The 25,351-nt window shown below is 41.5% G+C and overlaps 1 protein-coding gene across 13 annotated transcripts in view; it reads left to right on the forward strand.

Annotated features, from left to right (window-relative positions):
* The window catches only part of LOC105675138 (ELAV-like protein 3), a 66,734-nt gene extending 41,445 nt beyond the window's left edge, over positions 1–25,289 (forward strand). For all 13 annotated transcript variants that reach the window (XM_067355722.1, XM_067355718.1, XM_067355719.1 and 10 more), the window contains one exon: positions 1,975–25,289. In XM_067355722.1, coding sequence (XP_067211823.1) covers positions 1,975–2,299 — 325 coding nt within the window. In that variant the 3' untranslated portion in view covers positions 2,300–25,289. The remainder of the gene's footprint in view (positions 1–1,974) is intronic.
* Positions 25,290–25,351: the final 62 nt, after the last annotated feature.

The following is a 25,351-nucleotide window of genomic DNA, read 5'->3' on the forward strand; positions in this document are numbered from 1 at the left end:
GGATAGCCAACCGATGCACACGTCTCTCTCTACGTATAGGCGTAAAGAGAAAAGAGAAAACACACGTATACGTTTACCACTTCGCGGTATACGAAATAACGTTTGTTACGAATGCATACGTAATTACTGTGGCCTCGGCATTATACTGAGTACTCACCGAGATGTGCCCTGTTTTAACGCGGCTTGTGACGTCAAGTAGGTACGTAGATATTTTTACAACTGTAAATATCCCCTCACTTCTATAAGTACCCTCGTATGGGACGTGTGCTTTATCCCTGTTCTCTAAAACCTCACCTGTCTGTTTAAAGAAAAATTTCTTTCTGTCGTTTGTTTAACGATAAATTAACATTGATTTTCACCGAAGAGTGTTACCCAAGGATAAATGGCTTGCGTTTCGAGAAACACGTTCTGTACTTATGTGATCCTGTGCATATAAATGCATGAATGTGGAATGATAATGTATCTTTGTTTAACCTCGTCCTTTTTTTCTGTTTATTACGTTGTATTTCCTTCATAAGGAGCGCATGGCTCAGAGAAAAGATATAATCATACTTTATTAAACATCGATATTTGATTATCGCGATGTACTTGGAAATTTCCGTCTCTTTACGCGAAATATAAACTCCGACTTTATTTCGCGGTACTCGATATGATCTTGTTACTTAACTTCTGTTTACTTTTATTTACTATTTCATAACCTTGATTTCAAAACAAGCATCATTATTTACTAAAATCTATCTGTACTCTTGTGGTTTTTTTCTCTTCTTTTTTATTTTGTATTGCAAAAATTTATTATATATAAAGATTTGCATATAATTGCAATAATCCTCTTTAATCATTATCTATGAAACGTATAAAAAAATGTGAATACTATTAGTAAAATTTAACTATTGAAACAATCTGGAAAAAATACTGCTTTTCAAATAATTTGTTATATGAATTTGGTATTCTTTAGTCAAAATCAGATTCAGTTCTTCAGATCAATGTATTTTATAGATTTTTAAAAAATAAATAATATATTCGGAACTTAGAAAACTTTCAAATTTAATTCTTCTCTGAACTTGTCATTTTTATTTTTAAATACATTGTGTTAAACAGACCGAAATGTGATACACAATATTTGTACATTTTACATGTAACGCATGTCTTTGTAATGTATATTTATGTACAAATGAATTTTGCACGCTGTCCTTATGTCACTTGTACTATGATTTCTTACAATGTTCATGTATTAAGTTACAAGATTTAAAGTCAGTCTTTACGTGGTTTCACATATTTTCTCACTTTTTTATGCCATTGCAATTTCTAAATGTCTGCGAAAATATTATTTATGTAAATAAAATCGATTACATCACGCGCAATAAATGTTCACATCGATATATATTCGCATCTTTTCACACGTTTAATTTCATTGGGATTGCGATATATTGTGCGAGTAGCGTATAATGTAAATCTTATATAGATATACTTTTCTATTCAGAAAAGATATAGTTCCAACAAGTATATTTATAACCTCAAGTAAACGGTGCTCAAGCGTTTCTTCGTGAAAGGATAATATAAAATAAAAACAGAACAGTATTTATAAAAAAAATTTAAATAACGTATTATTATTAAAGGTTAATTGTGCTAAATTTTATTTTTAGATTTCCATAGATATCAAATTTATAATTTCTTGAAAAAAAAGATTTCTAGTGATTTAATTTATATAAAATTATTACGGTTATATTTTATACATTAAATTATTTAAAAAAAGAAAGATATTTTTGTATCTTTGATTTAAAACAGATGGATTTATATATTGAATATTATGGAAAATATACTTTATCATATAAATATATGATAAAGTTTCTTGTACACGAAGCAGTCACGTTTTAGCATCGTTCGTCCTTCCAATCGTCGCCTCCGCGGCCACATTATCAGCCGCCACCGGGCGACGATGTCCGTTTAATCACCGGCCCGGCGACCGTGTTCCAGGTACAGTCCGCTGGCGGGTGACCTCCTCGCGAATTCTATGCTGCCCGGTAACACGATGAACGGCGCCGGCTGGTGCATCTTCGTGTACAACCTTGCGCCCGAGACCGAGGAGAACGTGCTTTGGCAGCTGTTCGGGCCGTTCGGCGCCGTCCAGTCGGTCAAGGTCATACGCGACCTGCAGACGAACAAGTGCAAGGGCTTCGGCTTCGTGACGATGACCAACTACGAGGAGGCGGTGGTAGCCATACAGAGTCTGAACGGCTACACCCTGGGCAACCGCGTGCTCCAGGTCAGCTTCAAGACGAACAAGAGCAAGGCGGCGTAGGACGAGCAACAGGCGGCAGCGGCGGCGGTGGCCGCGGCTGCGGCTGCGGCCGCGGCGGCGGACGCGGCGGCGGTAGCGGCGCCCTACCATCATCGTCGCCATCGGCTGCTACGTACTGCGGCAGTGGTACAGCTGCCGGTGCCGGTGCCGGCGGGTCACCTCTATAACAAGCGGGGTGCCGGTCAGGCGCCGGGCGGCGGCATTGTCAGTGGTGGCAACAACAATATCAACAGTCACGTCGGGGGCGGCGGCATCCTTCACGGAGGTGCCAAGGGCCAACGGCAGCCGTTCCTTCAGCGCCTACCGTCGCGCATACACGATCTCACTCGGGCGATCGAGATGGCCGTCTCGGGAGCGGCGAACCCGGCAACGCATCAGCAGCAACAGCAGCGTCAGCACGCGCAAGCCAAGCAGACCTCCCTGAAGAGCAAGCCCAACAATAATCGTCAGACCGGCAACAAAAAGCTCCAACAGAGCGAGAAAGCGTAGTTGCGTGGAAGGGAATGTATGCGAGAGAAAAAGGGGGAGAGAGAGAGAGAGAGAGAAAGAGAGAGTAATAGAGCGTATGTGTGCGTGTGAGAACGCAGAAAGGTAAAAATGAAGGAAAAAGAGGGACGAGGGAGGCCGCGCGAGAAATAATTAGACGGAAGTGAGTTGAATCGTTCGACTGTCCGATACGTAACCGTGAACTGTGCGCGCGGGAAAGCTCGAAAGCAAATAAGAGGGGTGAGAAAAGAAGGCGCGGTATTAACGCGTACGAATAATCGTGCCTTCTCATTCTCCTTCCGTTTCTCACCGCGCTTCTCTTTCGTGTTTCCGTTCTTGCGATCCGACCGCAGTCGAGATCGCGGAAAGGAGCAGGAATGTCCTCGGCGTGTACATATGTAACATATGTATTGACATGCACGCGGCCACGCGAGAAATTTGACAAGGAGACCAAGAGATCGAAATGCGCTTTTGCCTTTCTCTTGTTTCTCTACAATCATTAATACGGATCGCCGAGGAACGAAATTCATACGGAAAACGAGGGACTAGAAAATTTTATTTCTAGTCACTTTTAAGGTGTGAAATTTTTCCGACCAATTGACGCGAGAGGATAATACGAAGGGATAATTGAAAAGGAAACGGAAGGAGAGAGAGAAAGAGAGAGAGAGAGGGAGGGAGGGAGAAAGGAGCGTGGCTCGTGTTATACTTTACGTGGCTCGCACAGTGACCGGTCGCGGGTCCTGTACATACATATTGCCGATTTATATGTATGTGTACGTGAGAGCGCTTGTGGACCACGTGGCGTCCACGGGCGCGCGAATAGGACGGCAGAACGGGGAGAGCTCGAGGAAAGAAGCGGCGCGTAAGGCCGAAGAGTAAAGCGAAGTGAGGGCGAGGGGGAGAGAAAAAGGACTTTCCCTTCGACTAGCATTTGACGATGCGTCGAGAGCCTCCGTCGGGCACTTCGGCCGATTTTTTTTTCTACTTAACGTACATCCATGACCGGGTTAGTCACGACGATATCGGGCTGTGAGACTGAATCACACACAATAGACACACAACACACGCATACACTTACACGCGTACACACACGGTACAACTAAAATGAACGATCAACAAAACGCGTGGCGTTGAGAAACGGCAGGCTGTCGTAGGAAGGACATGTATATTCAGGCCTCTCGAGATGCGCTTATGCGCGAAATAAAAACTCGTCGCGGGGAACACGTGGATCACGTGACGGCACCTCGCGCTTCCTGATCGCGAGCGAAATGCTGGGAGAAAGAGAAAAAAGAGTAAGTGGGAGGGAGAGAAAGAGTGTGTGAAAGGGAGAGAGAAAGAGAGCAAGCGAGAGAGAGAGGGAGAGAAAGGTAGAAGGGAGTATAAAAGAATGAAACCTCAGAGAAACACTCACACACAGTGCTTAGTAGTAGGTGGTTATACATACTCGTTTTATGTATAAGTTTTAGAGAGTATTAGCGTCGTGTGGATGAGAACGGGAGAGAGACAGATGGGGAGAATACGTTGAGGGTACGAACGAAGTGCGAAGAAAAGGGAAAACGGAAGAACAGAAAGAGAGAGAGAGAAAGAGAGATAGAAGAGATAGATATCGCAGAAATTCGTGAAAGCGAGGAACAGATCTGATTGTTATGTCGAGGCTCACGAAAGGTATTAATTAAATTAACTACTGAATTAATCGTGCGAGACGAAAGACGTCGATATCGAGGGTGTTCGAAGATGGGGGCAGTGCAGGAGGAAACGCGCGCGGGAACGCGTGGAATGGCATGCGAAAAATCGGAGCGTCGCGAGAGAGGGAGAGAACAGGCGTCGGGGCAGGGCTCGCACTCACGAGTTCGAATGGGCACGAAGGGCGTTTCACGTGTGCGGGCACGATGTACTTAAGATGTAACCCCAGTTCAATTAAGAAACGTTACCACGCTTGACGAACATCCGAGTGACGTATTTACTCTCGGCAGGGCGAGATTCCCCGAGGGAGAAAGAGAGAGAGAGAGAGAGAAAAGAAATCGCGAGCAGCGGATCGAGGATCGGTGCGAACGAGAGAGTACGGCCCGAGGGATCGCGAAACGATACCGTGAACTAGTAGCGGAACTAGTTGTATTTCATGCTAGTCAGGCGCTCAGGTACACTCACTCCATCGTCGCTCATACGTACCGTTGGCACGCGCGTATCTTTCCTTTTTTTTCTTTTTTTTTTATATAAGACGTACTTATATATTATAGGTAGTAAAAACGCGCTTTCGCAGGATCGGATGCTTTGACTGTCGACAATTGGTTCTCCGCGAGAGTGCACCGTCCGAGGGGACGTTTTATGACGTTACGAAGCCTCACGGCCTCTTTTACAGTCTTTCAGAGATTTTGCGACCGACGGGACGAGCGGATTTCTCTCGTCGGATAGAAATTGAAAGTAATTAAATGTACTCCTTTGGTCTTCGTACGTATAGCTTTTACTTCAGAATATGATAGAGATATTGAGGCCACGCAATTGCTTAAGCATTACATTTTTACGCATTTTGTATTGCACATTTCGATGCTTCCGGAAAATATTATTCCTAAATGTTGATTGATACGCGAGATCAAACGGTATCGTCTGTGAAGCGGAAGAAAGAACGTGTAACGTTTGTCATTTTCTATTTCCGCGTCATAGAATGCTGTGACGCGACTTGTTTTCACCTTGAAATTTAACATTATAAAAAAATTGTATATTTCGCGGACTTTATATGAACTGAGCTTCTTCGGAACCGCAGAATTCCGGAAGGAAAAGATTTTTCTGCATGTACTTCGAGGACGGTGCACGAGTATGTGATAAAATTACGAAAAAAATCGGTCAACGTCCGATCTCGGATCAGATTAAGAAGTCATGCATCTAGTCTACGTGTAAACTGCCGCGTTGTCGGCGCGATTACGCGCTCCCCTCGCGCATAAGGAAGAATACAAAAATAGATAAATATTAATGACGAACATTAGAAAGTTAAAGGCGGATGCGATGACGACGAGTGCGGTTAAGTGAAACGACGCGAGGCAGGCGAGCCGAACTCCTCACGCTCGCTCGTGCAGCGCGATTACGAACGATTCTCCGCAACTTTCAAGTGGACGATGGATCGATAAATTACCAAAGTAGCGAGCTTACCAAAGTAGCTACGAGCTCGCCATTCCGAAAGTCGTTTTCCCAAGGTGACTTTGCACAGCCGCGTTTCAAGGTGGTTTTCCGCAACTGTGAGTAGTTCGCAAGGATCACTTTTTCAATGTGATTTTTCTACTGCAGAAATCACTTTCCAAAGTGATTTCCCGCACCCCCGCTTCTCCCGAATCATCCACAACTGTGGACAGTCCTTGATCGCGATCGTCACTTCTCCTTTCCTGAGGCGTCCTTCACCGGAGAACGATTGACCGGAGGATCTCGGAGTGCGCGAAGCGAACGTGAGGATGAGGATCGCGCGTATTTAATTGCGAGTGAGGCGACATTCGATTAAGGATAGATTTATAGTCAAGGAAACCAAAACGTAAACATATGTATGTTGTCCTATTTATGTGTACCTTTTTGTGTCTAGTCCGGGAGTCAGCGGGAGATCGCGAGGGCGGAGGGAGGATGCTGGTCCCCCCCCGGAGAAGCGTCTGTCCCGCGACTCCCACGTATCGAGCGTCGTGGTTCTTTTTTTCTAAGACATTACTTTATTTATTCAGCCGACGCCGATTCGCGCGCGAGTTCCTTATCTTGAAACCGGAAGGACGCGGGGTCTCGGCGGGGCGCCCAGGATCTCGAACATTAGTGCAAATTAAAGGTGCCGGCGGGCATATAAAACGTCGGCGCGTAAGCGCGAACTCGCTGATCGGAGAATCTTCGAACAACGATTGGTCTCTCCCTTCACTCATGGTCACTTGTGATCATCGTGTTACTTCGATACGAATGCTTCGTCCAGTAGAATACGGTGTAACATTCGTATGAATTCATATGAAACATTTCTCGATTAACCGCACGAGCGGACAGTGACTTTTACTCGCGATTTCAGATACACTTGGTGCGCTTATCGTCGCATACGCGTCGCATAGAACATTAATCGTAATTGATAAAGGATTAAATGATAAATGCTGGCATATATTAAATGCCGCTGGAAATAATACACGAGAGAGATGAATCGTGTGCCGGCAGAATTCTCTCGACATCAGCGAGGCGTCCGTTTTTCCGGGCGTTTTTTCTCACACTACGTGCGATTATTTACATTTGCCATAATAATTCTTCTCCTTCTCGCTATTATTGCCGTATTATGATTATACTTATTATTCTGGTTACTATTATTATTGCCATATCGTCATCGTCATTATTATTATTAATTAATTAATTATTATTATTATATTACTTATGATCGTGTATATTTTCTGTGTCTCTCGTCTAGTAGCTACGTGTAACCTCTAACGCCTCATTACTTACTTACTCTCGTAATACTAGAGATGGACATTTAAGGAGTACTTTACTCACTCTTCACTTGCTCACTTAACATCGCTCTACTGTCGCCACTTTTCTGCCACCCGCTCTATAACTACGTTTGCTACTACCGCTACTGCTGTTATACCACCATTGCTACCACTTACTACTTACTACTATCGACTCTATTTATTTATTTATTTAATTAATTACTTAATTATTAAATAACATAACTATTATGTTTTATTTAAGGATTAAACTGATTTGTGTTTAGTTCAAAACGTCGTTCGTTTTATTTCTATTAAAATGTTTCAGTTGCCATTCATACACCGGATCCTCGACTTCCCGTTATCGCCAATCCGTCCCTGCCTCCTCGACCCCCCTCACCGACATTCCACAATCTCTTCCTGTGACATTCCACGTCTTATTGACCGATATAAATGACGAATTGATGTAAAACGGCGAGCCGATGCACGGGACACACGCTCATGGATCCCAGCGTTCATGGTTCGTAGCGTTTATAATAATGTCTTTAATTAGTATCGTAATTATTGTTAGTACAATCGCGAACACCATCAGTGATGGGACAAAATCGTGCGTTAAATTACGAAAATTACTCGTAAATTAGAATTGATCTTTCTTAGAAATAATTCATGCCAAATGCAATGCAAGGTAAGGCGCATCGCCTCGCATCTTTTTCGGAGCGAATGCCGCTTCTCGGCGAGTAGCCTTATCTTTATTGTTGGCGGCACATTCGCACAAGGAGCACACGATACTTTAGAGATTACTGTGCGTAATTCGAGTTTTAAGCTAGCCCCCTGTAATACTCTAATGCTCTCAGAACGCGTACATTCCAAAGAAAAAGTTCACATGCGTTTAAACTGTAGGTGACTCGAGAGACTCGGAAGTGGAAAGAGTCCGATCGGGTTCGATAGTGAATAAATATAATTTCGTTACATTGATAAGTGGCGCGATGTCGATCCTTCGCGAGGACGTAGTCCCTCGAAAGACTGACTCCTATGGACGTTGATCTCAACGTCGACGGAAAGGGAGGGCCAACGTCCGGACACGTTCATCGAATCATTCCTGCCGTTCTTTTTAAAGGAACGCCTTTAAAAGCGATTCACGGATCGAGTGAAAAGATTTCGAAATTGTCGGGTAGTAAGTTATTTGCGTGTTTTTTGCTATGAGAATTATTCGGAAGATGAGCAGGCGACTCGATATACATCCTGCTTCGAGTATGAACGAGCATTTCTGATTGAGTGCTCGCTGATCCTTGAAGTCTGACGGACATCTTTTTGGATTCGATCTCGACGAAAATAGGCGTAGATGTAAAGTGAGAAGGGAAGATGGAAGAGGTGGATACGAGGACCAAAGCAATTTGAGGTGAAAACGAGATGCGACGGGAGGGACGGGCGATTAGAGTGGTGCGAGCCCTGCCCCCCCCCCCCATCCTTTTAAGGGGACGCTGCCGACTCGCTCGCAACGATTAGTCGACCGAATTAATATCGTAGGATGAAAGAACGAAGAGAGATGGTGAATTCGAGAGGAAAAGTGCGAGAATGAGAGAATGGGCGGAAGAGAAAATGAGAGAGAGAGAGAATGGGCACGCTAATCTACTTAAATATAATATTACATACGATTATTACGTTAGATATACATTATGTGTATTGTATTTATGTCTCAATAATCGTTGTTAGTTATATCGCTATGATGATGATGATGATAATGAGTATGATAATTACCGATGACTTCGGAGAAGGGGAAGGACATACACGCGGAACCAGACACGCATACACACAGTACGTATACTATCACACACGTAGCGCGCGCGGGTTCGATCTGTGCAGCGGGTAAGGAGATATATTATCCGCAATTCGAGGACTTTTTGCTTAATTAAGAATTAAGTTGGAGATATAAATTTAATCTTATAAAGTAAAATTGAATTTGTAATAAATTAAATTTGTCTATAAAAAATTTGTTCCCACGGACACGCGTGAGGAACGACGGATACATATAATAATACATTCGCATCTTAAATCAAATGTGCGATGCACTCGACGCACCTTGCCGGCTGCACGGACGCGCTCGTAGAACGCGGGCGGGACTTTCCCGACAGGACCAGGATTAAACCTGACATCCTGCCAGCATCTCGGAAAAAACGAGAGCCTCGAAGTAGATCGGTACATTCGCGATTTCTAACTGATTTCTGCGATGGACGAACGATATTACATTTATTAAACGATTTACATTTAACCATTAGTCGCATTATCGATATTATTGTACTACTAACTAGCGCTCGTACCCTCTTATACTCATAAAAAAAGAAGAAGAAGAAGAGAGAAAGGCGAGGAAGAAGGAAAGGGAAGAAGGAAAGGAAAGAAGGAAGGGGCAGAGATTGCGCAGAACGGAAACGCGTGTTGGAGAGAACAGAAAACGCGACTCAGTCTGTCGGATGATAATCGGCGATGATAGGGATTGAATACTGTTGCGGGAAGGGCGGAAGCAACGTCGCCGAGATTAACGGCGTTATCATCAGGACGTTCCCGCGGCAACCGTATTCGAGCGACGACACGCCTATTTCGCAACATTGCCGTAAATTTCGTCCTGGTTTCGCACGATTCTCTCGTCATGCGATTTTATCCCAATTGACTCAGCACTGTGTGACTTTGGAACGCTCGAATCGCGGTGTCGCGAGAACCTCCCGATGCTCGTTCGTCGGCGGAGTAGCCGGATTTGCCGTCGTCGACGAGGACACCCGAGGCTCCGAAAAACCGATCCTCGGGGCTTCGACGACGGATCCTTTCGGGTCACAGGCGCGGAATTGTTCGCGGCGAGAACGGTATTTTCGGCAGGGAGACGCGAGGGATGAGAGGGAGCTTGGCCGGATGGAAAGCAAGCGGACGGTACGGTGTCGAAAGCGAACAGTAGTATCGAGCTCCGAAACGGTAAGATTCGACTTCACGCACTCGTAAGAAAAAAAGATTAAACATTCACGTGCTCGGAGCTCGGACGTTCTGTTAATTTCGTTGAGAATCGTCATATTCTTTGGTACATCGCAAGAAACGCCGGAACTTTTGGTATAAATCTCTTACTCGCGTTTAAATCGTCTTGGAAATATTAGCAATGTGGACGCTGTTTGATAAAAAAGGGATGTGAACGTAATTCTTCTTTGCTTTCATGATAATTGTAGACTCGCAGCATTATTTGCCGTACAAAATGTGTGATTGATCGTATTATCGTACTTATCATTTCTCATGATTTCCCGATACTCATTGCTGATATTTCTCGATATGTAAATTTTGGAATTGATGGAAATAAAAGCGCGCGCGATGTTTATTCGCCTCACATTTGTGCAATATACAGCTCTGACGATCGGTCGAGGCGCGGCTGCGGGGAAATCCAAAAAAGTGGTGCTGTAGTCAAAAACATTATCCTTCCCCGCGGGCCGACGCTTCGCCGAGGACGAGCCGATCGGACGAACGAGTTGAACAAAAAGGGAAGCTAATTATGTAATCGAGTGCAATTGCAGCAGAGTCATTAAGGTTGACGAAATTGGTTGTCCGGAGCTGGGAATGAAATTTCGACTGACAACGAAAACGACTTTGTTTTTTTTTTCTCGCAACATTGATGAATCGATCAAAGGGATTCCAGCATTGGGATCGTCTACGAACGGTTTTGCTGAAAATTCGCGGCCGCTCGTGTGATCCTCTCACCTTCGATTTCGAAACGATAATTCGCGAAGCTTGCGCCAAAAACCTCGTCCCGACATTTTCAGCGAAACTGTTCCCGACAAATCGAAACAGCGTCGCTGTATGCTAAAATACGCACAATCGTCGCCGGTGTGCGACGGCGACTCGTTTGTTAGTTGTAGATCACGCGATTGTCCATGAATCATTGTCATTAATCGCATCGTCATCGCATCACAATCGTGGCGTTCATCCTAGGATCATTTTCGCTTATTCATTCGTCGATTCGTTGACACATTGAAACATCATCTCATCGCGCCCATTATGTATCATCGAAAAATGCCACGATCTGTTTCATCGAATCATTCACTATCACGCATAAATTCATGCAATCATTCGTAATCATTATTCCATTTCATACATACATTAAATGCGGCATAATAAATTTATTACAAGACTCACCGTCATTCATTCATTCATTCACCCATCGTCATTATTCATCATTGATCGCCTTCCCTCGTGTCATACGAGAGGAATAACGTAAGGAGAGAATCTTTGAGGCGGGAGGTATCATCTACTTGTGTCATTATACCATCATTATAATGATCGAATAAACATCGCTCGCTCCAAGCGAAAAGTTCTTTCCGGGCATCGCCTCTCATCGCTCGAGAGGTAATTCTCATCGATCCGACAGTGGGAATTACGTCTATGAACTTTAATTACCACTGTTTGTGGGTCGCGAGCGCCCTTGCGTGCACTTTTTCAACCGTCCGCGATTCTGCTTTTATTTATATCCTTTCGGAAATTGCATAATTATGTTACAAATTACAATAATAATTTTGAATTAAAATATTAATTAATTTTTTTGTGATACATTAAAATAGTGAAACTTGAAACTTTTTAAAGACACTTTTTTTCAAGCAATCTCCAAATTTAATCAAGCGTTTCTTAATAAGAAGGATGCAAGCGGCACTTGCGGCGTCGGCAACGCGATTGCGAGAGGAATAGGGTAATGAAACTTTGTAATGCGAGACGGGTGGGACGGTACATCATTTTTGCGCGCACACTTCCGGCGTGCGTGAGTGCGGAACCGTGCGCGAGTGAGACGCGAAAAGCGCGGAACGGAGATAAACAGCGTAGTGGGGAAACAGTAAAAGCAACTCTAGCTCACCGTAGGCCTAACTAAGAAAAATGAAAAGTATTTATGTACTGTCTAAACTAACTAACTTAAAAAAATGCGGACGAGAAAGCGGGAGAGAGAGAGAGAGAAAGAGAGAGAAAGTGAAAGAAAGAGAGAGAGAGAGAGAAAAGAGATATTGTGCGAACAGAAGAATGAGAGAGAGCGCGAATGCGAGTGTGCGAGAGAGTGAGAGAATGAGATAGGAGATATTTAAAGTACTCGAGAAATTACTCCGAGGCAAGCCACAACGACCCACAAAACTGATAACTACTCTGTAACAAAAAAAAGAAGAGATGGAGAAGAAATAAGGGAAAAAAGACAGATCAGAGTGGAGCGGAGAAAAGAGGAAAGCGCGTGGGTTTCGGGAACGGAAATGGTGCGGGGGGAGAAAGAAAGAAAGAGAGATAATCTATAATCTTCTGTACATGTTTTGATTATTCTAATTATTAATTATCATAACTTATAATAACTAATTAATTAATTAAATTAATTGATATCTATGAAACTATATTTAAACGACAAAAAAAAACGTGGTAGCTAGTCTGTCAATGGGTGTATAAATATTTAATTACGATAACTCTATAGTGATACTTAAAAAAAAAAACAGAACAAAAAATAACTGCGCGAGGATGAGAGAGCGAGAGATTGCGCACAAGAAAGCGAACGGGAGAGAATCCGCAGAATGATTGTCGATGCTAGGGAAAAGAGAGCAAACGCGAGAACGAAAGTAGGCATGAAAGAGGCGAGAATGACGTACACACATTCACGCATACACAAACATACACACATACACACACGCGTACAAATACACAGTATAAAGAATATAAATGTAATTATTAAACTAACGAGAAAAAAAACTAAAAACGGAAAGTCAAACGCGCGAATGTAAACACGAACAATTTCGAAATAAACGAAGATAACGGTTTTCTAACGGGTGTCCCGAAGATTTTCGTTGTGCGTTTAATGGGACAGGTTTCACAGTACATCGCGGCGAGGGGGGAGGAGAGTTCTTCCGGTTTATAATCTTCTACAGTGAAAGCAGGTCGGGTCCTCCTCGTAGCCAGGGTGCAAGAAAGAAAAACATTTTCCCAATTTTCAATTCGCACGTTCTTGCTGACTAATTGATTATCCGTAACTGCGATAACTATGCGTAACGGTCATAATTTGCGCTCGAAAGTCCCGCTTCAGAAAGATAATTTCACGAATTGTGCCGCAGTAGCGACCGTATTCTAATTTGACCGCAATCGAAAATTCGATCCACGATCTTGCGGATCTAAGATAATCGTTTTGTCGGCAAAATCGCAAAAGGAGAAGAAAGCCCGGACGCTATACGTGTGATTAAATAGTTACGATCAGCGATGTATCCGATCACCGACGGATTAATCACGCGATCATCTCGATTAGTATCCACACGCATAGGCGGGTCGCGCAAACCGTATCGGTCGTTCTCTTCTTTCCGTATCACGATGGCGCCGAGAGACTCATCGATAAGACTGTTACTGAATCTCGCAACGACCGACGTTCGTAATTCACGTTTCTAATTAAGCTATTTAACAAAGGAGAAAAGGGAGGGGGGAAGGTTACCTAACTCGATGTGCGTACGCGCGTGGCAACGTATAGCGAAGAAATGTGTAGCGCGAGAGAAGCTTTTCGATGAAGCTTCGAGGGGAAAGCTGGAAAAGGAATTTCGGTCAATTTTGCTGGAACAAATTGCGGGAAAAAATACTCCCGGCGAAAAGTCTTTTCGAAGGAAAATTTCTCTTTTCCAGCTGTCCTTGAAATTTTTTTTACGAATTATCGCGCTACTATACGTCCAGGGTGATTAAAATTGTGCACTATCACTTTGTCACTCCTTGGCCAAACTGATCCAGACGCGATTCAGGTCACGAGATCAGCTTATTCCTGGTCACACCAATTAGTCCTCCGCGTAGTCGCGGGCGATGGGGCTATCCGAAGCAAGATATCGTTAGCGTTAACGCGAAAATTAGAGAAGCCAATTAAATACGATCTTCCTTCCCGAGCGTTCTTCACGAGTACCTCGAGGAAGCCCGGCAGCGATCCTTTAGTCCCTATCTCAGCGTATAATTTAACATTACACGCGACTGTATTGAAGCAGATAGTTCTGGTTGAATTGTTAAATGTACGCTGAATATACGGATCTTTATCTCCGTAAACGTATGTGTAGAAAAATTATCCTCACGATACTCGCTTAGATGTCCGATACGCTATTGTGAGTGCAAATAGTATTCCTGTGTCGCGAAATTTGCAAAGTAGAATACGTATCTTTATTGACATTTTTTCTAATGTCGTGTGTGTCGCTTTATTTTAATTCTTCACCGAAGTCTATTTATGACGAAAGTATAATGGATATTGTTTTCACTCGCAGCGCGTTGCGAATTAGAATAATAATTAAAGAGAAAACAAATGGTTCCAAAGGAACATTATAAGCGTATAACCGCGTAAAGAAGAAGAAACGTCGTTTACAAAGACTGCGATCACTTTGGCGTTTTCATCGAATCGATCGCTTTACTATGACGGAAATATACTTTACTATGAGAGAAATATAGAGCAGGGAGGATTCATTAAAGTAGGCCGGATGAAAAGGGCGACGAGTTGTGTGGACTGTCTAATTTTTCGACGAAATATTTACCAGGTACTCGTTGTATAAGTCAAATCAGAGGCCAATATCGATCGTTCTATCGAAACATTCCATCCGAATACTGAGGGTTCTCGCGCGACACCTAAGACTTCCTTCTCTCGTCTATGATCTCAGATTTTGCTTTTTTTTCTTAATCTACCGAGTTCTGAAGATCAATTATTGCAATAGTAACTTAACTTCTTTATTGATATTTTTACGAATACTTTTTTTTATTATTTCTATTAATAATTTTTATATAACTTGATACTATATATTGTTATATAAGAATATTTCTTAATCAAGAGAGATAGATGAGACGTTCATACATTCCTACACACCGGCGCGTTAACCCTCTGTGTACAAAAGCCGCGAAGAATCATATATATATATGTACATATATATACGCGCTTTTGATTATCGATTTCGAGTTACATAACGTATTATCATACTATACCGCCAAAGACATGCATCCCTTTGTAGCAAAGGACGCATATATTCGACGTGGTCTCGAATGAAAGTTAATATCGAATATCGTCGGTGTTAAAGTAAAAATATTTCTTTCTTTTTTCGAGCAAGAAAGCATTTGTCAGAACAGTACAATCGAGAAGGTTCTCCTAGATCAAACGTAACAAAGTTGTATAAATCGCGTCTTTGATATTAATTTTAAAATTAATATCGGAAAACTAATTCAAATCGAAACAAATAATTTAATCAATTAAATCATTATTCGTTGAATAGCTTTTAACGTGACGCTTTGATCTTATATTAGATATTTAATTCTGTATCTTTCCGCATTTTAATTCCAACGAGATTGTCAACTTTAGAAATTAATGATATTAATGTGTTGTGTGACACTCTTCTCTCAGCAATCCACCGCGTGGCATTTTCCAAAATATCACAAATGCACGAGTTACGTTTCATGGAGAACGTCCAGATAAGCGAGCCCCTAGTTACCAGTGTTAAGAGATCGTCGACATGATCGTCGACGTGATCCATATTTTCAATTTACACCGATCAAGCGAGTTGCCGTCATCTTCTTCGCGACGGCCTCGTGCTACTATTACAATTTTATGATATAATGTTATATGTATAAGTGTTCAGGAATATTTCGGAGTAGTGCCCGGATTACTGAAGTGATTTCGCACGGTTGTAGGGAAAAATCATCCTCTCGAAATTCCGAGCGCTTGGCTCGGGCTACCGGCTCGCACGAGCGCCTGAAAGATAAATAAAGTTTGCTCGGTTAGACTGAAGCAGTCAATCTCGAACAGCCTTAGTATTTATATCCGGGCACCACTATTACATCACACCAGTCAACATAAATATGCTCTATTATATAAGAATTAATAGCGGTTTGGACATTTCCAGTCATCCGCTCTAACACAAATGGAAATACTAGACAATAGTAAAGTAAAAGAGTGAATCGCGGACAGCATTATTAACGCTGAATGTATTAATCAAAAAAGAGCGAATACGCGCGCGCGAGAGAGCGGGGAAGAGATACTTTTCTTTTTTGAATTTCAGAAAGGAAAAATTGATGTTTTAGGGACACGTATTAAAAACGGACCGTCGACACGATCGATATTCGTTCGATTTTCGATTTATACATTAGCGAATTGCTGTCGTTATCGCGATCGTGCTATTATTACAATTGCACTGCGACTTTACTATTAATAAGATTATATAAGAATATATCTTAAGAATATATATTATAAGATTATATAAGTATAAGTGTTCATAACAATTGAAGGATTTATATCAAAAGCAGTTCCTGTCACAAATTTTGAAAATTGCGTCATCAGTGCTTTCTAGTGGTTCACGATAACATCAACAGCGTCGACGCCTTCAGAAAAGAACTCTTATCTGGCGAGATTCAATACTAAGGTGTCGTTGGTTCTACCAAATAATAAGAAAGATAAAAAGTATTCCTTTTGTTTCCTTGAAAGTTTACATTTTTTGATAAGAGCTGTTTTTGTTATAATTGAGTCCCTCAATTATTATCATCAAGATTGTTGCTCATGATTATAGAAGAACCGATAGCGATTTGGATATTTCCAGTCGCAAAACATGTATGTAGTCATTAAACGAACTGTGTTAAAAAAGTACACAGTATCTCTCATAGCGGGTCAAAGCGACTTCATTAGCGTTAAGTGGCGACCAAAACTTGGCGCGAGACACTACCGTGTCTCTTGATTAATTAGAAAAAAGAATGAATGCATGCGAGAGAGGGAGAGGAAGAGACACTTTCCTTTTTCGACAAATTAAAAAAGAAAATTGAAAATTGCCGGCGATGCATAGCAAAATTTTCTTTTCTTTTAATTGCACTATTTTGCAAGTAAGACAGTTTTCCGTCTCGCTAGTCGAGGAGTCCGAGATAAAATTTCGGTTCGAATATAACATCTATATCAGCGACGATAATCGTAAGTGTAAATAAACAAATAATCTGTTTATGCGACTTTGGACGAAATATATATATATGATTTCTAGAATAACTCACACTTTTGTACAATCTTGGATTGTTTTTGTTTTCTTTGCATTGAACTATCAATGAGACACTCAAGATCGAGAGGCTTCAATCACGCACATCGATTAATACACGATAATTTCCACGTAGAGATTTGTTTCATAATTTCGATACAATTAGCGAGCCATGTCGATTCGTCGATGAAAAAAATCGAGGAAAAAACGACAAGCATTAAACACGCACACCGTAAAATATGGAAGATAATAGCTTTTGTCAAATATTTTGTTTCCATTTAGTTATGATAATATATTTTTTGTAATTTTAAAATGTTTATCAACAGAGGAAAATGAATGCACGAAAATTATGGATGTAAAGAAATGATTCGCTTATTACTTTTTATTGCTTAATCAATATTTTCCAAGTATTAAAATATTAGTCAGATTTGAAGAAATATTATTCTCTAAAATTTAATTGTGATTCACATATTTCCTTCATAGAATACTTTATTAAATATTTTAAAATTATATGTATATATAAAGAGGTAGACTTATTCAAATGTCTTTCCAATTTGCAATCTTGTTCTTTCAAAAAACTTTAAAATCAACAAGTTAAAGAAAAGATTATTGAGAGCCACAACGTGATTAAAAGAATAGAAATAGATTACAAAAATATAGATATAGTTTAAAAGAGATATAGATGAAAACTTAGATTATAGATGAAGATATGGATATAGATTATTAAGTAATTTTAAAGCTAAGCGGCAAACTTTATGGTGCAAAAGAAAAACTATTGTAGAAATAATTATACAATACATTACTCATACAACTATCTCTGTAAGCAACTCGAGCTACTCTATAAATATCATATTGAAATGCAGATCTGATATAGACGTCTAAATAAATCATAAGCTCAAGTTAGTTTTTAGAAAACAAGTCAAACGAATACGAATGGTCGGAAATAGCTGAATAACTGATGGAAAAATCGCAAGCGCGACAACCAAAGATTAATAATATTAGCATAATTGCTTAGTGAGTGCAGAATGATACGTGAAATATAGATAAAGTACTTTAACGATCACAGATTCAGAGTCTTATGGAGGCTTCTCGGGGATCGGCCACCAACATCTAGCGTGGCGCGGGAGGACTTCGATTTTGTCGAAAATATAAAACAATAAGTCGGAGAAACGGAGCTGTAGGGCTGGAAAGCACCGAGAAGAACGGTGCGCCCCGAAATCCATCACAATCGCTCACGGAATGAGTGAGTGTAGGGGATAGTACATGCCCGAGGTCTTCCACCGGAAGAAGCCCGTGATACAATAGGGGAGTAGTTAGGCGATGCGCCCTGAAGAAAAGAAAGAACCCGAATCGGGTGTTCCGGGGTCGCCGTCGTAACACGGAGTGTCTCAAAAAAGCAAAAGAAAAAAAGTAGTATAGATGAAGCACATGTGGCAAACTGTTACTGTGCACTATCGAAAAAGCCCAATATAAGGCCGAAACATTTAGTCGTACATTGTTGCAGAATAAAGTATAATTTCAGTCGCGCACAGATTAACCGCGCTTTGTGGCTCCGAATAATTTTTCTTCTTTTAACTTAATGATATTTAAGAATTTCATCAATCATGCGGCGAGAAAAGACGTGGAAAGTTAATCACGCACACGAACGAACCATAACAGGACGGGTAGTGAAGGAAACTAAAATGTAAACTTATAATCAGTCTCTTTCCAAAGTATCCACGTTCTATTCGTGATCAGATTATCCGATTGATTTGCACATACGATTATCCGTGTGGTCCTTTGCTAGTGACGACGATAACAATGTGTCTTTCGCTCTTTATCGGAAAACAGAAAAGTAAAAATAAGATGAGCCGTTGAAAAAAATTTGCTTTATCAGTGGAAAATTAATGTGAGAACGAACTCTCGATGCACAAGGAAAAGTAAAAGTAAATTGTAATGGAAAAGCGATCTAGATTTACGATAAGTCTAATCTCGTTCGTTTTGTGACGAACAAGTAGAAGTACCCTTAAAGGCGGATATGCGCTAGATGAACAAACAGCCTAGTGTATATCCGTCTGAACCAGCAAATACCAAATCTAGCTGAATGCGACTGATCAGTGCGAACACTTAAAGAAATGAGCGAACAGTGAATACGAACACGAAGTCTGAACATTCGCATTCGCTGTTCGTTCGGTGTTCGTTCGCTTAGTGTACATTCGCCTATAGATTAAACGTTAGATTAGATTTTGATGTGACATTATTTCCGCCGTTTAGGTCGAGTCGATTAGCGGACTGCGATAATGAGACAACTGTTTTCTTAATTGTGCATTTCTACCGCGAGTGTTATTTCTACCGATTCACTTTAATAAATTAATCTTTTTCGCGTAAATTACACTATAGAATCACTCGTATGACATTCGACATTTATCAAATCTGAAAAAGTTATCCCCTTTCTTTACATTTTTCTCATTGACGGCAGTGTTCTATTAGCTAATCGATCGACGCTATTGCTATTGGCGCACGAAAGAGATCGATGTCTCGGTGTTAATTAGACAAAAGAATAAAGCGATTTTTACGTATGTTTGAGGGAAGAGGATCGCCGCTGGATCTGATATGCTCTCATCGGAATCCCGTAAATATAAATTGACGCAACGTATATAGGGAAAAAAAGACGAGATGATAACATTGTAGACGCGGTAAGCGATAAAATACGCGGATTTAAATAAAGCGATGTATTTTATGACGGGTTTATATGGTATTAATAGCGATATTTACTGTAACCGATAATAAGGGAGAGCGGTGTTAAGAAAGAGAAACCATACGCGGTAGCTATACATTATAATAAGGATAACGATAACGCTAAGTATTATGCGATACGCGATCGTTTAAAGGGACAACACGGGGGTGAGCAAGTGGGACGGAGGATATCGATCGGTTAACGCGGGGAGGACCTTTGTTCGATAGTTGATCTACTTTGAATTATGCTTTAAATGTTTGTTGGGGGAAAGATCGCTATGGAAATTGTGTCTCTTTTCGTACAACTACGATATCCTTTCATCATTCTTTCTTCTTACAGAGTTATTGTCGTATTGCAAGAATATTGTGATTACTTCTGCTTAAGCTTGTTGTCACATTACGATTACTTCTGCTCTATTCGAAATGCAATTCGATTAAAAAAATAAAAGTGACGAAAAGAAATTATAAATTTTGTCGCAAAAATGAAATCCAACTTGATTTCTATTTTATCGATTTCAATTTTAGTCTAAACGTAAGTTCGACGAAGGATTTTACTTCGCAACTGAAAGACAAATCGTTCGCACGCGGACGTGCGAATCGATCAGTATCAATCAACGCTTCGGACCATGGGGTGATAGGGACGGGAGGGGAGGGACGGGGGGGGAATTATATCTTCGCGAGAAGAATTTCACGCGAATCCTAAATGCTTCCAAATCTGCAATCGGACGATTCGCATCAAGGACTGCATAAAACTCCAAGTGATAATAAATAGGCGATAGTATCGCGGAGACCTAAGCACATTTTCAATTTTTCGCGATACTCCATGTTTAGCGGATGGTACGATTAAAGAAAAAAGAAAAAAAAAAAAAGAAAAAAATCGTAGGGATTAATGAATGTACGAACGAGGGTGGGACGGAGGGAGTAAGGATTAGTAATAATTAGGGGCTTGTTGCATTCATTCGAAATCAATTTCGAAACGGTAATCATCGTGATAAATCATCGATAGATTTATCGAGGAAGTCGATCGATGAAGTTATTTAGTGCGTAAATGACGTGCGAGAAGAAGAATAAAAAATTGATAGTCAGAGGAAAAAGGAAGTGAGGAGAACATTCTGACGACCAAATGATGATTCTCAAAAATAGATTTTACTTCTCAGGCCTCGCGTGATGAAAATATACAGGAATGAGGGATCGACTCGATTTAATCGACGAGAGCGATCGGCTTATCGAGTATGTCTGACCGTACACCGACTTTACTACTGCGAACAGTTTTACGACGTCATAGCTCAATAAAAAAAAAAGGAAAATTAACATACTGAAAAACTTAAAAATATGCTCTATATCGCGCAGAAGATTATCGCGTAAAGGGAGCATTTTTTTCGTTATTAATTCTATAGTTCGTAGCATCGGCGATGCGGTGTCTTCGTGTTCGTCGGCGAGACCGTCAATCTCTTCGTGAGAATTAATCATCGAACGACAAACGACGCACCGCAAACTTGCGGAGGGCTCGACAACCCGGATGTTCAAATTAATTATAATAATTAATTTGGACGATCAATTTAATGATGTTGCCGTGCGGCAGCGTTATTAATCGCCGGGTTGAACGAAGTTCCCGCGAGTGCTGTCGATGACTCCAACCAGTATTGTAATATATATACATAAATGTGTTTTTTTACATTTATGTGTGTGTATTATATATAAGTAATAGCGACGCAACGATACGTCTCCGGACGTATTGCATCACCTAACGGAACATCGCGATAAGAGAAGATAGAGGGGGATATTGCGGAAGAGTTTCGCCTTTCCTAGAAATCCTCTTAATCAACTTTCTTTTTTTTTTATTTTTTTGCCATCTCACAACCGCACCCTGGATTATGCCGCGGGCAGATCGATGCCCGTGGGCATCGGCACCGTAAAAACCGCATCGTGTACCATTAAACAATGAGGACGAAAGTCTCTCCAGGACATTTTTAACCTCTTAAGGAGTAGTTTTCCGGGGCAAGAGATACCCCGGAATCCTTTCCCTCGTTACACCTTCGAGGAACTTAGTTCACCTGTGCAATCGTGGAAACGGCTTTCCCATTACGTATAACAATGCATAAAGGGGGGAGAAAGAGAGAGATTGAGATTGCGAGAAAGAGAGAGTGAGAAAGAGAGAGAAAGAGCGAGAGAGAGAGAGAGAGAAAGAGAGAGAGAGAGAAGAACATTACCGTATTGTATCCTCGACAGAATTCTGTATACACGTACATATTGGTGTTATTATCGTTCTTATTATTGCTATTATTATCGTCACGCTATTACGTATATTATTAGTGAACAGAGCGACATTATGCGGCTCGTATGAATATCATTATTAGATCATTGCGTATATCTTATTATCGTGCGAGATGATTCGCGCGCGAGGCACGACAGTCTCGCGTCAATCAAGCGCGATTGATCGACGATCGAGCGTTCGTCGCGGGACCGTCGCGTCGCGCGCCGCTGAAAACGGTGAACCATTCATTTATCTCACCGAGATATATAATGATTTCATTATTTCCGTAGATGTACATATAAGGATCGCGCGCAGAACGGACTACACGTGCATCTTGCCCGACAGTTAGGTCCGATTAATTGATGTTTTTTCGGAACGAAAAAAACCGCACGTTATCGCGTGCCGACGTACGGGCGCAACGCACCGTAGGTCGTCGCGTGACGAGATATGCATTCTCAATACTTTTTAAGGGGTTAATCGGGATACCGACGTTAACTACATAAACGCAGAAAGCTTCCTCCATACAAACTATACATAACAAATACATGCGAACCGTCTCGAGGACGTCGCATCATAAGAGCGAGAGAGAAATCCTTTTACGCAACGGCGACGGATGAATCGCACGATTAATCGGATTTCAGGAATAGCTCCTTTTTATTCGATATATACTTTGCGGAATACTCCTGTAATTCGCTCTTGCTCTAATTTTGAAATCCAATTTGTCCTTCGATCCGATTCATCCGACACTGCTGACTGCTGACTATCACGCGATAATGATGTGACGCGAGCGAGACACGATATGATGACATAACGAACGGACCACACAGACATTCGAGAGAAGAAATACGCACACACACAGACATACATACATACGTCCATAGACACACGGAAGCGGGAAATACTCACGCACACGGCAACACGCACATACAAAAACAGACACACGAAAAAAAAAAAAAAAAAACGGTAATTAGAACATTACATTCTTCGAAATACGTGCGCGCCACTACATTGTTGATATAAATTGCGATCCATAATATGATTATTACTATTTACGATATAATTATTATCTTGCATTGTCTAGTCATACGTTATTATTGTATAACTAACGATATTAATTATTAATTAACCTGTACTACCTAGTCGCATTATGTGTTGCATAAAGAAAAAAAGAAAAAGAAAACTACGAAAATTCCGAAAGAGGCCGAGCGAGCAAGAGAACAAGAGCGAGCGAGAGACAGAGAGAGAGAGAGAGAGAGAGAGAGAGAGAAAGAGTGATCGAATGAAAGAGAGCAAGAGAAAAGAGAGAGAGAGAGAGAGAAAGAGTGATAAGGGGAGAGAAATTGCGGTAATGATGATTACTTAGGCGAACCGATTCGGATAATAATTCGCGATGGCAACAACGGCAAGTACAATGTGTTCCCGAGACAGGATGCGAGGTGAATTAAAAGAGAGAAGAAGGAGAGAGGAAAAAAAACGTAATGAAAGTGCGTGAGGGCAAAAAAGGGCGAGTATGAGACGGGTATTTTACTCGTAGAGCAGATTGTGTCATTGGTATTCTCGTTACAATCCCAGTGAGCAAAATGTTAGCAATGTTGGCAGACTGACTGTCTGGGATGTTCAGCAATAAATCATTTCTTTTTTGCTTTCTTACCGCGATTTTCTCTCCGATCAATAAAATCGCGGAATAAAGTCTTCGCATTACGATCTCTCGGATATGAATTTGCGATCTTGATCGGGAGGAAAATCGCACGAAGAGAGCGAGAAGCGTTGTAACGGGAGGGGGGGGGGGGAGATTGACGATATAATTTTGGTCCACGAGTGAAATGCGCGCGAGTTTTAGGCTTATCGACGTTTAGACGAATTTTTCCGTGCGCCATTTGTCAGCTCCTTCGATCATTATTGTCACTATTGAAGCATCGCAATTAAATGCTCCGCTGAAACAAGTAGAGAAGCATGAACAATCGAATAATCAGACTCTCCTGAAACAAAGCGGATAATTAGTGATGAATATGAATTAAACCCTACTTAAGGAGTTGACAAAATTAATTGACTCGATCGCGACGATACGAATGGAAAGAGGCATCATCATTATAGAAATATACGAATTGAAAGTGACGGACGTGAGGTAATTAAAACGAGAGAAACGGCATCGCGTAAGATGTTTTCTCTTCTAATTCGTATCTTCGACGAACTTTCTCGACTACATAACAATGATCTATGGATCGGACGAAGCGCGCACGACAATCTGTGGGATAGACCGCTATGTTTTTGATCGATCGTAGGTCTGCGAGTTAGTTAACAGAAGATGGAGAGCGATGATAACGATAATGCTAACGAGAATGATGATTATGATAATGAAATGATAGTGAGAAAAAGTGAGAGAGAGAGAGAGAGAGAGAGAGAAAGAGAGAGAGAAAGAGAGCGAGAGAGCGCGAGAGAAAGAGAGCGAGGAAAAAAAAAGAGTAATTACCGTCATGAAACACGCACGCGTGCGTCGCGACGCTCCGTGACGCGCTCGTGCGTACAGGTAGTAGAACAAAGAAAAAAAAAAGAGAAAAATGAAGAACAAAACGAGTATTAAATATATGCTGGGGGCCGTGGAGAGGAGGGAACCTTCCTTTTATCCGAGCAAAAGAGAAAATAAATAATAAAAAGAAAAAAAAGAAAACACACCGAAGGACGTCCATGCACTTTCCGCGACGTCCATCGGTATCCCATCATCTCGTGAAGACAAAAACGAAAAAAGGGAAAAAGAGATAAATTTAAGGCAAAAGTAAAAATGCGATATAAAGATATATAAATATATATGTGAAAAATATGGATTATATATGCATATACATACATTATACACGTATACGCGGTTCGCTCTCGGTTTTTATCCGAAACGCAAGCATCCTCGTACCCCGCAGGAAACACCCCTCCCCCTCCCCCCTTTATGTGCGTTGCCTCACCCTCCGTGCACTCAAAATTCCACCCTCCCCCCCCCCTCTGCTTTCCTGCCTCCCTCCCTCCCTCCCTCCCACCCGAGGAGAGCTCGCGGGCCCTCCCCATATTGCAATATTTGTACTTTTCCATGTTGAAACCTCGATATATAATAAATTATATTAACAAACTTCGATCGCCTGTCATCTCTCGCACGTACGCGTTACCTGTTCTTCTTGCGCATCAAGCTTCCTTT

This window comes from Linepithema humile, chromosome 5 (genome assembly GCF_040581485.1).
Source record: "Linepithema humile isolate Giens D197 chromosome 5, Lhum_UNIL_v1.0, whole genome shotgun sequence".
Taxonomy (NCBI): domain Eukaryota; kingdom Metazoa; phylum Arthropoda; class Insecta; order Hymenoptera; family Formicidae; genus Linepithema; species Linepithema humile.